General features: G+C 40.3%; 1 protein-coding gene across 3 annotated transcripts in view; it reads right to left on the bottom strand.

The window, feature by feature from the left end:
* The window catches only part of rec114 (REC114 meiotic recombination protein), a 36,461-nt gene that overhangs the window by 6,732 nt on the left and 13,716 nt on the right, over positions 1-16,013 (bottom strand). For 2 of the 3 annotated variants that reach the window (XM_061877684.1, XM_061877674.1), the window contains 2 exons: positions 2,084-2,167; positions 1,714-1,887 (listed from right to left, as the gene is read on the bottom strand). In XM_061877684.1, coding sequence (XP_061733668.1) covers positions 1,714-1,887; positions 2,084-2,167 — 258 coding nt within the window. Of the gene's footprint in view, positions 1-1,146; positions 1,484-1,713; positions 1,888-2,083; positions 2,168-16,013 lie in introns of those variants that run through there. The other variant, XM_061877693.1, reaches the window with a different exon arrangement.

Raw genomic sequence — 16,013 nt, 5'->3', positions numbered from 1 at the left:
CAGGCGGAGAAGGACAAAAAAAGAGTTGACAAGACACAGCAGGAGACGCAGCGTGGAGTGTCCGATCAATTGGCTTCATTACTAATTAAAAAATATCCCGCTCCCTCAAAGCCTTTTATCTTCAACTGCATTTCAGTGTGTCTGTTGGCCAAAAGGTCACATTCCACCTTGTAGGTACAGTCCATACTTTTCCTTTTCATCTCCTTCATGCTGTATGTGGCCTTCACACACAGGCCAGAACTACTTAAAATATTGTGAGGACAGGGTATTCCAAAATACAACCAATTTTAAAGATTGGACCTTATGTGGAATGTTTGTCATTAATAATGTCAATTGTGCAGGCTTTGACTGTCTTTCTGTCTGCTGTTCTGTTTTGTCATTGCGGTGTTACCTCGCCACGTCACAGTTCACTTACAGTGGTCTCAGTGTATCGCAGGTTTTAAAATAAGTTAAAATTTGAGAAACGTTTTAAGTTTTGGTGTTAAAATTGCACAAATTTAAAAGCGTATAAAGTACTTTATGAACATAGGAAATGTTTATAAGTGTGTGTAAAAGCTATGTGGAGGGCTTATAAAGACCTTAAATACATATTATATTCATAAATATAAAAAAATAAGCATTGTCCCAACGTCACGGAAATTCATTACCAAGGGGGTTAGGGTTCTGTACATTTTTGGTATGTGATCAATTATGTCTTAACAAACACAATTGTCAAAAGTCAATATTTTTCAAATCAAGATATAGGGAAAAATATTTTCCGCCTTCTAAAAAAATACTTTAAAGATTATAGTTTACATAGAAATATTCTAAAACATATGCACATGTATTTACTATATATGTGCATTTCTTAGATGAAAACTTGTTTCCCTCTAAAACTAAATAGATTTTGTAAACATAATACAAATAATTTAATGTATTTTACATATGTATTTTTTTTCTAAATAAAGAATGTAGGCCGTTTTCCATCACTAATCAATAGTTATCAAATTATTTGGATGCCAATTTACTATCATCATTTTGGAGTGGGAATATAATTTTACAATAATATTAAGCATTTGACAAATATTAGTTTTTGTATTAAAAATTAAGAAATACAATTTTCTGTAGGTAGCCAGTTTCAATCTGTATTTCAATAGAGTAAATATTTATTTCGACACAGCATATACTGCATCATACTGTATGTGCAGAACATAGACAGTCTCCCTCTATCTGCTTGTTCTGGCAGCAATGTGACCTCCAAGAATTACAGTATTGTAAATAGCACCATCTAGTGTCTGGTCTGTGAAGCTGACCTAGTTGAGATGGCTCATAAATCAGCCCTGATGCCCATACATCATCCATCCATCCGTTTCTACCGCTTGTCCCTATTGGGGCCGCAGAAGTGCTGGAGCCTATCCCAGCAGCATATCGGCTGTAGGCAGGGTAGACCCTGGACAAAACGCCACTGACTGCGTGGCTTCCTCCCACTTCCAAAGAAATGCACCTGGGGATAGGTTGATTGGCAACAGTAAATTGGCCATACATCATATTTAATAATAATTACAGGGGAATGTGTTAATTGTCTTGAGTATTTTCCTAATTAAATAAAAAATGGTCGGCAAATAAACTCCTAAAATCTAAAAAAACAAAAACAACAAAAACGTTACATTTTATGAGAAGTTAAAAGAAGTACACTATTTTTTTCAACATTTACTGAATTGTGATATGTGTCACCTGTGTCCCTGGCGCAGGGTCATCTGCGGGGGGCTGATTATTTGACGGCAGGGTGTCGTCTTGAGTGCCGACGGGCACATGCTCTCTGAGTCGCGCCGCAGCACTCGAGCACTCTTTGATGGCCTGCGCCTTGTTACTTCCATCAAACTGCATCCTGATCAGGCGGCTCGCTCCCTGAGGACACATCGCTCTGCTGTCACTCGAAATCCCTTTGTTACTTTGTTTGTTGACGTTTGAAATCAGCATACCATTTATTGATAAAACAAGGTGGGTGTTTTTGTAGAACACAAAGCAAGAAAACATGTTATGACAGGCCCCAAAAAACACAAATAATATTGCACATTTTTCGTGGCCATAAACTACAACTCACCTTTATAGTATGTCGAATCATCAGATTGTCATATTTTTGATGGACTTTGAGAAAATCGCTGGCACTGTGCAAAGGAATCGTCTCCTACAATTTGAAACAAATCATATCATATAAATCCATCCATCCATCCATTTTCTACAGTTTGTTATATTTTCAGAAATGACATGACAACAAAGTCTTGATGCAGTCACATGTCTCAGTGTTACTTTAGTCTGTCAGCAGGGGTCTCTATTTTCTCAGTAACTTTACACTGAGTGTGGAAACATTTTAGGCTGCAAACTGCAGGTTATTTTGTCAGGTCTGATTCTGGAGTATATTTATGACATGTATTATACTGAAATACAGTGGTTCCATCTTGCTCACTGAATTTATTTTGTTTTTCACATATACTACAATACTCTCACTATACAAGAATGCAAACATGACTAAATGTATTTTTTTTTTTACCATTTAGCTAAGTGACAGTTAAACTATCAAATAGTAGCAGCTTCATTAAGACAGTGTCTACATTTTATGATCAAATTAAATGTTCGTTTTGTAAGACTGTCTTGATTCCATTCTGCTGACGACATGTCTAAATCAGGTGCTCTGAGGATGTCCACCTAGTATTCTCTTAAATATAGCAAATTCCAGTTTACAGCTGCTTTTTTTTCTTCCTCCGTTGGCCTTATCGTGAGGCCTGTAGGTCTAAACTCCCCGCGACTGAAAGTTTCCCTGAGCGTTCACAGCACCAATCTATAATAGACCGGTCTATCATCCTGGTTGAAAGCTCTCTGCAGTCTGACCTGAATATCTGGCTGACTGGTGCAGCAATCATACCTGTGTCTGCAGAAAAGAACTCTACAAACAAGGTATGAAGACTATTTTTCGTTTCTTAGTTTGCTAGGTAATAGGCTAACTTATGCATTTTGTATTTAAAAAAAATCAGTATCAGAGATCCTACAGTAGTGTACTGGAAGTGTGTTATATCTAGCCTTGATGCTGAATTTCTGTCTCTGTAGCTTTATTGCTAAGGAGGTATGTTTCTCCACCCCTATATCTGACAAAGCGTTTGTGTTGAAGAAGCGGTGTTTTACACTTTATCCACTTTTTACATGTATACTTTAAATTTACGTATACAGTAACTGTGAACCTCTCAGTTTCCCATGCATTTATTAATTTGTGGTGGGATGTTCCAATTACATTTGAACCCCCAACCAATGCATTTGCCGCTACGTGTTCGCCTTCACTCATAAATACATTAGAATTGAACCGTGACTGTGGCAAATTTAGTGACGTGGCTATATTTAGCGAGTATTCCAACATATCCAGCTACTGTTTTTCACAAATTCGACTAGCGACCAATAGGCTGTTATGTTATTCTGAAGACTCTTAAGAGACCTTAAGGGTAAAAGCCAAACATGTTTAGTTACTTTGCAAAATGTACTTTATTTTGCCCAAAATAATGTATGTGATGAAAGGGAACTTTCTGTGTTTTTGTCAGGTAATAATTGTGATCAAAAATGTAATCAACTAATGATCTTAAAATTTTTTAGTATCAGTGAATTGTTTTTTTTTTGTCCTGTCCAGCTTCTCAGGCAAATCATATAGTTGATGTAGATGCCCATAGCGGCTGTTACTTTACAAAAGAGAAGTGTAGGATACTTCTCTTGTTGCCTTATTTAATTTTGACTTTATCAAAATGTATTTATATTATCATTTGGTGCAGCCAAATGATAATATAAATATAAGGAGAGAATAGAAAGAGAATATAAATATAAGGCGAGAATAGAAAGAGAAAAAAAGGAAGACAGAGGGGGGGATTTTGGGGATAAGAGGGGGATTAGACAGAGAGACAAAAACAACAACAGCAAACACAACAATAACAGCAAAAACAACAACAACAAGAGAACATCACCAGCACATACGATATGTACAAATATGATCGTAAAAGTGATAGCAAAGCAGTTAGCGAAATAAATAATATAGAAAAAACAATAAGCATTTTCACACTATAACTGGAGCAATACAAATACCAATAGAAAAAGTGCTATTTATCATGAGCAATACCAATAGTTTACCTCTATTATCAACAATACAGATGTTCAAATGCAACAATACATATACATAATGATAACTAGAGATTAAAAAAATAAAAAAAGGAATACCGAAAAATGGAGGGGAAGAGATAGAGGAAACCTATATTAAGGTTGTAGATTGTTATAGTAACAATGGGTTAAGCTTTGTCAGCGTGCCATGTGTTACCCTGTTTCGCATAGGGCAACAACGTTAATATATGTTTGATGAAACGTGATTATGTGCATGACTGTATGTATGTATATGTACTTGTATATGTACAGAATGTGTATATGAATGTTTGTACAGTAAATGTATATGTACAGTATGTATATATGTATGTTTGTACAGTGAATGTATATGTACAGTATGTGTATGTTTGTACCGTGAATGTGCGTGTAGATGGACGAACTTAGAGTATGTAGGTATGTATTGTATTTGTGTATGTATGTGGGAGCGTAGGTACCTATGTATGTATGTTTGTATTTATGAATAACGGTGTGTGTGTGTGACTATATGTGGGTTTGTATGTACAATATATTTGACTACCAGTGTGCGTGGGAGCCAGAGTACGGCCCCAGCCACCCAGAGAGCCCAACCCAAACAGCAGGTGTGGCGCCCAGAGAGCCAGTTAAGTTAAAGTTAAAGTACCCCAATGATTGTCACACACACACTAGGTGTGGTGAAATGTGTCCTCTGCATTTGACCCATCCCCTTAATCACCCCCTGGGAAGTGAGGGGAGCAGTGGGCAGCAGCGGTGCCACACCCCTGAATCATTTATGGTGATTTAACCCCCAATTCCAACCCTTGATGCTGAGAGCCAAGCAGTGAGGCAATGGGTCCCATTTTTTTATAGTCAGGGACCACCGGCCCCACGCAGCCAGGCCGGCCAGCGACGGGAACCTCAGAGCCTGGCAAACCGCGCCGCCCGGAAGAGCCAGCAGCAGGCCGCAAACCGACGCGCCTGGCAGACGACAGGGCACGAGAGAAGCAGCGGACGGCCAGACCCCAAGCCAGCGAGAGACCACCCCCCAAACGGGCAAAAAGGCGAGACGCCCCGCCCAGGGGTACCCAAAGAACTCCATGCAACCGGACGGGAACACCGCCCGTGCCCCACCAGCACCCGGGCCCCCACGAGCCCACCCCCATCCCCGGAGAGCACGGCACGGTCCACGCCAGGCCACCCCTCCCAAGTCGGCCGCCACAGGACCACCCAGCACAGGGCCGTGGGAACCACCCACCCCATCCGCAGGGACCTCAACGATGGGGATGGAACAACCAGCAACCGCCCTGTGGAGTTCCCCCCATTGAGGGAGGGGGTAGAAAAAATAAAAAATAAATATATACATAAAAAACAAAAAACAAAAAAACAACAACATAATTAATAAAAAAATGAAAAAAATTAAAGATCATGACATGCTGACACACAAGATCCCTACCCCAGCAGCTGGCCGACTCGCAGCAGCTCAGAATACCCTGCAGCACCAATGGATGAGGGGGACTAGACCCAGCAGGTCCCAACCAAGACGGGCACCTGGAAGGGATGGACGGTGAGACCCAGGAGCTCCAGACATGCAGCCCGAATGCAGTAGCCTAAGGCGCTGACCCCCGATTGACCAGCAGGCCCAGAGCGTATCCCCAGAAATATACATACACATATATATACACATACATATATATACATATACATATATCGACATACATACACATACGCGCATATACCCATATACATACATACACATACATACATATTACATAGATACATATATGTATACACATACATATATATACATACAAACCCCGTTTCCATATGAGTTGGGAAATTGTGTTAGATGTAAATATAAACAGAATACAATGATTTGCAAATCCCTTTTAACCCATATTCAGTTGAATGCACTACAAAGACAAGATATTTGATGTTCAAACTCAGAAACTTGATTTTTTTTTGCAAATAATAATTAACTTAGAATTTCATGGCTGCAACACATGCCAAAGAAGTTGGGAAAGGGCATGTTCACCACTGTCTTACATCACATTTTCTTTTAATAACACTCAATAAACGTTTGGGAACTGTGGAAACTAATTGTTGAAGCTTTGAAAGTGGAATTATTTCCCATTCTTGTTTTATGGTGTTATGCAGAGCTTCAGTCGTTCAACAGTCCGAGGTCTCCGCTGTTGTATTTTACGCTTCATAATGCGCCACACATTTTCGATGGAAGACAGGTCTGGACTGCAGGCGGGCCAGGAAAGTACCCGCACTCTTTTACTACGAAGCCACGCTGTTGTAACACGTGGCTTGGCATTGTTTTGCTGAAATAAGCAGGGACGTCCATGATAATGTTGCTTGGATGACAACATATGTTGTTCCAAAACCTGTATGGACCATTCAGCATTAATGGTGCCTTCACAGATGAGTAAGTTACCCATGCCTTGGGCACTAATACACCCCCATACCATCACAGATGCTGGCTTTTGAACTTTGCGCCTATAACAATCCGGATGGTTATTTTCCTCTTTGTTCCGGAGGACACCACCTCCACAGTTTCCAAATATAATTTGAAATGTGGACTCGTCAGACCAGAGAACACTTTATCACTTTGCATCAGTCCATCTTAGATGAGTTTGGGCCCAGCAAAGCCGGCGGCGTTCCTTGTTATTGTTGATAAATGGCTTTCGCTTTGCGTAGTAGAGTTTTAACTTGCACTTACAGATGTAGCAACCAACTGTAGTTACTGAAAGTGGTTTTATGAAGTGTTCCTGAGCCAATGTGGTGATATCCTTTACACACTGATGTCGGTTTTTAATGCAGTAATGCCTGAGGGATCAAAGGTCAGTAATATCATTGCTTACGTGCAGTGATTTCTCCAGATTCTCTGAACCTTTTAATGATTTTACGGACCGAAGATGGTAAAATCCCTAAATTCCTTGCAATAGCACGTTGAAAAATGTTCTAAAACTGGTCGACAATTTGCTTACAAATTGGTGACCCTCGCCCCATCCTTGTTTGTGAATTACTTCGCATTTCATGGAAGCTACTGTTATACCCAGTCATGGCACCCACCTGTTCCCAATTAGCCTGCACACCTGTGGGATGTTCCAAATAAGTGATGAGCATTCCTCAACTATATCAGTATTTATTGCCACCTTTCCCAACTGCTTTGTCACGTGTTGCTGGCATCAAATTCTAAAGTTAATGATTATTTGCAAAAAAAAAAAGTTCATCAGTTTTAACTTCAAATACGTTGTCTTTGTAGCATATTCAACTGAATATGGGTTGAAAATGATTTGCAAATCATTGTATTCCGTTTACATTTACATCTAACACAATTTCCCAACTCATATGGAAACGGGGTTTGTATATATATATACACATACATATGCATACATACATACATATAAATATATATATATACATACACATATATACATTCATACACACATAAACATATACATACATACATATACACGCATACACATACATGTATACATACCCACGTATGCGCATACACACACACGTGTATACATACCCACGTATGCGCATATACACACACATGTATACATACCCACGTATGCGCATATATACACACATATACACATACCCACGTATGCGCATATACACATCTGTAAACACACACACACACGCACACACATAGCACAACAAATCCATACACAGGCTGGAGGGACAGTGATTTAGTCCCGGCACCCACTGCCCACTGAGAACTAGCCAATCCCCCAAGTCCCACAGGTACGGCCGCGTACCCACGCCACCCAGGGACAACCCCCGACAAGCCTTCCCCAGACAACGGTGCGAAACCAGGTGCGGCAGGGTGCAAGGGCACCCCAGGCCCACACCCGACAAGCCAACCAACATGACAATAAACAAGTATGAAGCCGGCAAGTCCGTCAGCCCGGACAACCACCACGAGTGCGCGCTACCACCAGTCACAACATCAGCCACCCCCCTGCACCGGACCCAGCAGCCACGGGCGCCCAAACCACAAACAAACGGCAGCAGAAATTGCAGCTGCAATAGCCCTAGACAGCCAGCACCACCCCATCAAATCAAAGTGATTGGGAAAAAAAAACAAAGAAATCTGCGACCGGCAACCACACGCCAACAGGATCATGGAGACCAGCCCGCGCCAGCCCACCAGTCAGCCCAAACGCCAACATGCAAACAAGAGACATATAAACCTCCCCCACCAATAGACCCCACCACCCCAACCCAAACCCGCACAAACACACCACCGCCCAAACAACCGAGACACAGCATCCAGACCAGACAAAGGGGCCGCGCTGCCATCAGCGTCACCAACACAGACCCCACAGCGCAAGATCGGGCCACACGGGCACGGACCCCACTCAACAGGAAGCGAGACCCGCTCAACGCCCCACACAAATAAATTCTATATTTTATTTATCAAATTTTTTATTTTAAATACAAATTAAAAAAAATATATATAATAATACTAATACTAATATATATATATATATATATATATATATATATATATATAAACACACATACATATATACATATACATACATCCATCCATTGCCTACCGCTTATTCCCTTTTGGGGTTGCGGAGGGCACTGGCGCCTATATCAGCTACAATCGGGCGGGAGGCGGAGTACACCCTGGACAAGTCGCCAATTCATCGCAGGGCCAACACAGATAGACGGACAACATTCACACACTAGGGCCAATTTTGTGTTGCCAATCAACCTATCCCCAGGCGCATGTCTTTGGAAGTGGGAGGAAGCCGGAGTACCCAAAGGGAAATCACGCATTCACGGGGAGAAAATGCAAACTACAAACAGAAAAATCCCGAGCCTGGGATTGAACCCAGGACTATAATAATAGAATAAAATCCTCACACCTTCAGCAAGGTCTTTGCTTGGGAATGGCAGGCCACCAGACCGCAGTCCCCGCAACCCGAGCCGGCCGAGGAGGCATTGGGGGGTGCGCAGTACTCCCAAACCCCAACCCCCTCATGCATGTGTACAGGGCCCCCAGTGTGTACTGTGTAGTTAAAATTAGGAGGCCAGCCGTTACAGCCGACCTCCAGTCCCTATTGATGTGTGTACTGTAGCCTGAGTGAGATGTATATGCTTGTGGGAACTAATAATGCGATTAAAATTGGGGGAGATCAAGGTCATGGTAGGTCCCAACCAAGCCAGGCCCCCTAAATCCTAAGTGTCTATAATGCAGCTAAGATTGAGAGCTGGACGAGCAGGGGGCAAGACAGGAGGACTAGAGTCCCATAGGAGGCGTCCTTATCCCCCCTACCGTGCCTCCCTGCAGGACAATCCCCCAAAATCTTAAATGTGTGTGTGTGTGTGTGTGCTATAGTAGAGGGCCCGGACATACCCCTCTGCCCCCAGTCCATGAAGGCGACAACGAGGAACTACGGCCAGGAGGCCACCGCCCTACTCCACGGCCCGTGACCTACGCCAGACCACTTTTAAAAGGACGCCATGCGAATCCACCCACTGCCAAACTAAGCCAGCACCCGCCCACCACAACCCAAGAGTCCATACTGGCAACCAAATTCAGAAAAACCGCACAACTCCCATGCCCAATGCAAACACCGCATCCCGGCCATCCACACAGCATTGTGCCCATACGAGTCCCGGCCAGGAGACGGAGCCCCTTAATGGGGGAAGAAGCCAATGCATCCCGTCCGCACGTCAGTACCTAAACCAGCCGGCAAGCCAACGCCAGCCAACCCCCACAACCCCACAAGCGCGCAGACACCAATCACAGTCCGCCAACCACTCCAACCCAACACAGCAACTCCAACTGCTGGTAGCACCACAGCAACCATCACCAACACCGCCCGCTCGCAGTACAAACAACCGCGGTCGCCGGAGCCGAGACAAAAAAAAAATGTCTGACCCCGTAAACCACGGACATTCACCTTGGTCGACCCAACACCCCAACCCACCGCCAACCACGCCCAGCGTCACAGCCCCATACAGCCGCAGACAGTGCCGGGGAATGCCGCCGAGAGGCGAGCAGTACGCAGCCATCCCGGATCAGGGAGGAAACGACCCGCAACCCAGCACGCAGTAGACCCAACACCAATCAGACACATACATACCTGTACACATATACGTATATATATATATATATATATATACGTATATATATATATATATATATATATACGTATATATATATATATATATATACGTATATATATATATATATATATATACGTATATATATATATATATATATATACGTATATATATATATATATATATATATACGTATATATATATATATATATATATATACGTATATATATATATATATATATATACGTATATATATATATATATATACGTATATATATATATATATATACGTATATATATATATATATATATACGTATATATATATATATATATATATATATATATATATACACATATATATATATATATATATATATATATATATATATATATACACATATATATATATACATATATATATATATATATATATACATATATATATATATATACATATATATATATATACATATATATATATACATATATATATATATACATATATATATATACATATATATATATATACACATATATATATATATATATATATATATATACACACATATATATATATATATATATATATATATACACATATATATATATATATATATATATATATATATATGTATATATATATATATATATATATATATATATATGTATATTTGTACATATACAAATATACAGTGGGGCAAAAAAGTATTTAGTCAGCCACCGATTGTGCAAGTTCTCCCACTTAAAATGATGACAAAGGTCTGTAATTTTTAAACATAGGTACACTTCAACTGTGAAAAAAAAATCCAGGAATTCACATTGTAGGAATTTTAAAAATTTTATTTGTAAATTATGGTGGAAAATAAGTTTTTGGTCAACTATTCAAAGCTCTCACTGATGGAAGGAAGTTTTGGCTCAAAATCTCACGATACATGGCCCCATTCATTCTTTCCTTAACACGGATCAATTGTCCTGTCCCCTTAGCAGAAAAACAGCCCCAAAGCCTGATGTTTCCACCCCCCATGCTTCAAAGTAGGTATGGTGTTCTAAAAAGTTTTTTTTTGGTTTAATCTGACCACATGACATTCTCCCAATCCTCTGCTGTATCATCCATGTGCTCTCTGGCAAACTTCAGGCGGGCCTGGACATGCATTGGCTTAAGCAGGGGGACACATCTGGCACTGCAGGATTTGATTCCCTGTCGGCGTAGTGTGTTAGTGATGGTAACCTTTGTTACTTTGGTCCCAGCTCTCTGCAGGGCATTCACCAGGTCCTCCCGTGTGGTTCTGGGATTTTTGCTCACTGTTATCATGATCATTTGACCCCCAGGGATGAGATCTTGCGTGGAGCCCCAGATTGAGGGAGATTATCAGTGGTCTTGTATGTCTTCCATTTTCTGATAATTCTTCCCACAGATTATTTTTTTCACACCAAACTGCTTGCCTATTGTAGATCCACTCTTACCAGCCTGGTGCAGGTCTACAATTCTTTTCCTGGTGTCCTTTGACAGCTATTTGGTCTTGGCCATAGTGGAGTTTGAGGCTGTGGACAGGTGTCTTTTATATAGATAAAGAGTTCAAACAAGGGCCATTAATACAGGTAACGAGTGGAGGACAGAAGAGCTTCTTAAATAAGAAGTTACAGGTCTGTGAGAGCCAGAGATCTTCCTTGTTAGAAGTGACCAAATACTTATTTTCCAGCATAATTTACAAATACATTCTTTAAAATTCCAACAATGTGAATCCCTGGATTTTGTTTTCACATTCTGTCTCTCACAGTTGAAGTGTACCTATGATGAAAATTGCAGACCTCTGTCATCATTTTAAGTGGGAGAACTTGCACAATCGGTGGCTGACTAAATACTTTTTTGCCCCACTGTATATACAAACCCCATTTCCATATAAATTTGGAAATTGTCTTAGATATAAATATAAACGGAATACAATGATTTGCAAATCATTTTCAACCCATATTCAGTCGAATATGCTACAAAGACAACATATTCAATGTTCAAACTGATGAACATTTGTTTTTGTGAAAATAATCATTAACTTTAGAATTTGATGCCAGCAACACGTGACAAAGAAGTTGGGAAAGGTGGCAATAAATACTGATAAAGTTGAGGAATGCTGATCAAACACTTAATTTGGAACATCCTACAAGTGTGCAGGCTAATTGGGAACAAGTGGGTGCCATGATTGGGTATAAAAGCAGGTTCCATAAAATGCTAAGTAATTCACAAACAAGGATGGGGCGAGCGTCACCACTTCGTAAGCAAATTGTCGAACAGTTTTAGAACAGCATTTCTCATTGAGCTATTGCAAGGAATATAGGGATTTTACCATCTACGGTTCGTAAAATCATCAAAAGGTTCAGAGAATCTGGAGAAATCACTGCACATAAGCGACGATATTATGGACCTTTGGTCCCTCAGGCGGTACTGCATCAAAAACCGACATCAGCGTGTAAATGATATCACCACAGGGGCTCAGGAACACTTCATAAAACCACCAGTAACTACAGTTTAATTAATTAATTAAATTAATTAATTTATGAGACTGAACATCAAATATCCTGTCTTTGCAGTGCATTCAATCGAATATGGGTTGAAAAGGATTTGCAAATCATTGTATTACGTTTATATTTACATCTAGCACAATTTCCCAACTCATATGGAAACGGGGTTTGTACATACTGTACACACATCCACATATGTATACATATATATATATACATACATACATACACACAAATACTCAGACATATGTACATACACACATATACATATATACACACATACACATGTATACACACACATTAAAATCCATACATACGTACACTGTACATACATACAAACAAGAGGCGTGGTCACCAATAGTGTCCAGCGCCACCAAACCCCGCAACCCATCATGCACGTTCCGGCCCCCCGCCCAGCACCCACCAGGCACACCATCCGGCAAAAGGCCAAGAGGGTCCAGCTCCGCGCCCATAGCTGGCATGCCACGGCACCTCTGCAGGCCCAGTGCTGCGATCGGCAGTGCACCCCGGGGCAGTGATACATATATATGTACCTAGATACATACATACAGATTCCACCAAATATATATATATTAGGGGTGTAACGGTACGGGTATTTGTATTGAACCGTTTCAGTAAGGGGGTTTCGGTTCGGTGCGGAGGAGTACCTAACGAGTTCCACACGAACATATGAAGTCTTAACTAGCTGCTCCGCTCCGTTCTGCCCCCGTCTCTGTCTGTACACAGCACCCTGCATTGTCCCTCCCACACAACCATCTGATTGGTTACAACCGTAGCGGTAACAAGCCAATCAGCAGTGCGTATTCAGAGCACATGTCGTCAGTGCTTCAGCGTCGAGCAGATAAGTCTTTAGCAGGGGAGCAACGGACTCTCCCCAAATTATACTAAACACTTCCAAGTCAACTACTTTCTAAACATCACTATGAGCCCGTTGATCTTCTAGAAACAAAGTGCAGCTCAGTTCACTCGCAGTCCTGGTTTGATGTGAAGGCTAGTTAGCTTTTAGTGTAACGTTAGCTCATTTTGCGGTGTGTGTGTGTGTGTGTGTGTTACGGACAGTGTTGATTGAGGTGTGTTGAAGCAGCAAAAAAGGACATTATATTAAATGAAGAGTTTGTCTCTGATAGTGTATATAATAATGTAAGTGCATCATAAAGCCTACATGAACTCCATGGTGTTCAGGGATGAATAGTCTTTCCTTTTGCTATTGTACTATTTTTTCAGCTATAGTTACATGAATCATTTGTAATGTAGCAGCCTGGTTTTGAATGGCAGGGTCCCTGCTATCACATGTTGATACAAATATAACATTTACATAATAAAAATCAACTACAGGCTTCCCCAAAGCTGTAATAAATTAAGCATGATGAGTTGACTTGAAACTGTTTAATGTTGCACTTTTTATATGAAGAAGAAAAAGCTGTGTCATTTTATTTCATATAAGCAACAACTTTTTTCAAAAGTGAAACAAACGAGAAAGAAATGATAGATTTGTGTCACATTTGTTGCACATAAACAGCCTTTAGGCTGGTAACCATATTACTGTTTACATTGTCATTAAAAAGTAATGTTTGCATCGTAGGGACCTTTAAGTAGGGCTGGGCGATATGGCTTTTTATTAATATCTCTATATTTTTAGGCCATGTCACGATACACAATATCTATCTCGATATTTTGCCTTAGCCTTGAATTAACACTTCATGCATATAATCACACCAGTATGATGATTCTATGTGTCTACATTAAAACATTCTTGTTCGTACAGCATTATTATATGCCTATTTTAAACTTTCATGCAGAGGGAAATCACAACTAAGTCAATTTATCAAAACTGTATTTATTAAAGAGTTATTAAGCAGTGGCACAAACATTCATGTAATTTCAAAACAAAGTGCAAGATTGTCAGAGACATTTTAAAACAAGCTATAAGTGCACTTTTGTGCATGATGTAAATAAGATGACGTATCAAAACAACACTAAATTAAAAGTTACCTTTTTTGTACAGAACGCCACTACAATAATTTTAAACAGATAAAGTGCATTTTTGTGCATGATGTCACACAAGATATTTGAAAAAGTGTAAAATAAAAATTTGGTGCATAATGGGTAATCAAATAGAATATGTCCTTCGCTATGTGGTAGGTTATTGCGGACGTTATCTCCTGTTGTTGACTATTTTTTCATAGAGCGTTGATCTAGAAATGGGAGACGCCAGCCTCAATTGGGTCAGTGCTGGTTGCTTGGGCATTTTGTAGGTGTGGCACCGGCCGAAGATGTTGACATGCAGAGTTTCAAGCACTCCTTGCGGGTGACTTTTCAAATGAAACTACAAATTATAAGTGCTGCTACTTTTTGTAGCAACGCTTTTGCCGCATACTTTACATATTACGGTTGTCTATTCAACATCTACCCGCTGGAAGCCAAACCACCGCCAGACGATGGATCCCGTGCTGATTTTCTTGGGAATTAATTATTCTTTATCCATTTGTTACCACATTCGCACCTTCTCTCTCTCGTATTACCACTTGCACCGCTCCGCTAGCACCACCTGCCACAGTTAACTTTACTCATGCCGCTACCTCTCTGCTCCGCGAGAGCATATGACGTTGCACGCGTGACAGTATGTGACGTATGTAATAAGATGGGCTTGTTTTACCTCTCTGTGAGAAGGAGAGACAAGAAAGAGTGAGAAAAGCCTGTAGTCTAATGCCCGCAGCTGGAAGCAACTGCGTGAGAACGTATACTCGAATACTCACGAAATAGTAATTTTCTACATCGCACAGACACACCCGCGATATATCAAGTATATTCGCTATATCGCCCAGCCCTACCTTTAAGTCATATAAAGAAGTTAATAAAAGGACAGACTTGTAATAATATGCAGAGAGAGAATATTGCTCGCGCAGGAGTCAGGTAATTTCACATAAGGTCCAAAGTTATTTAACTTATATATCAATGACATATTTACAGTATCAAATGTATTAAAATTAGTCATATTCGCAGATGACACTAATATTTTCTATTCTAACGATAATTATACAAATTTTGTATCCACCCTAAATAATGAACTTGCAAAATTAAAAACATGGTTAGGTATAAACAAATTATCCCTTAATTTAAAGAAAACAAAAGTTATGTTATTCGGCTATTCCAATCCAGGACCAGCAATAAATATAGATGGCGTGATTCTAGAAACGGTGTCAGAAATTAAATTCTTAGGAGTCACTATTGATAATAAATTATGCTGGAA

Source organism: Nerophis ophidion, linkage group LG02 (assembly GCF_033978795.1).
Source record: "Nerophis ophidion isolate RoL-2023_Sa linkage group LG02, RoL_Noph_v1.0, whole genome shotgun sequence".
NCBI lineage: Eukaryota > Metazoa > Chordata > Actinopteri > Syngnathiformes > Syngnathidae > Nerophis > Nerophis ophidion.
Note: the sequence above shows the minus strand (reverse complement) of the source record. Positions and strands in the feature narration are given on the sequence as shown.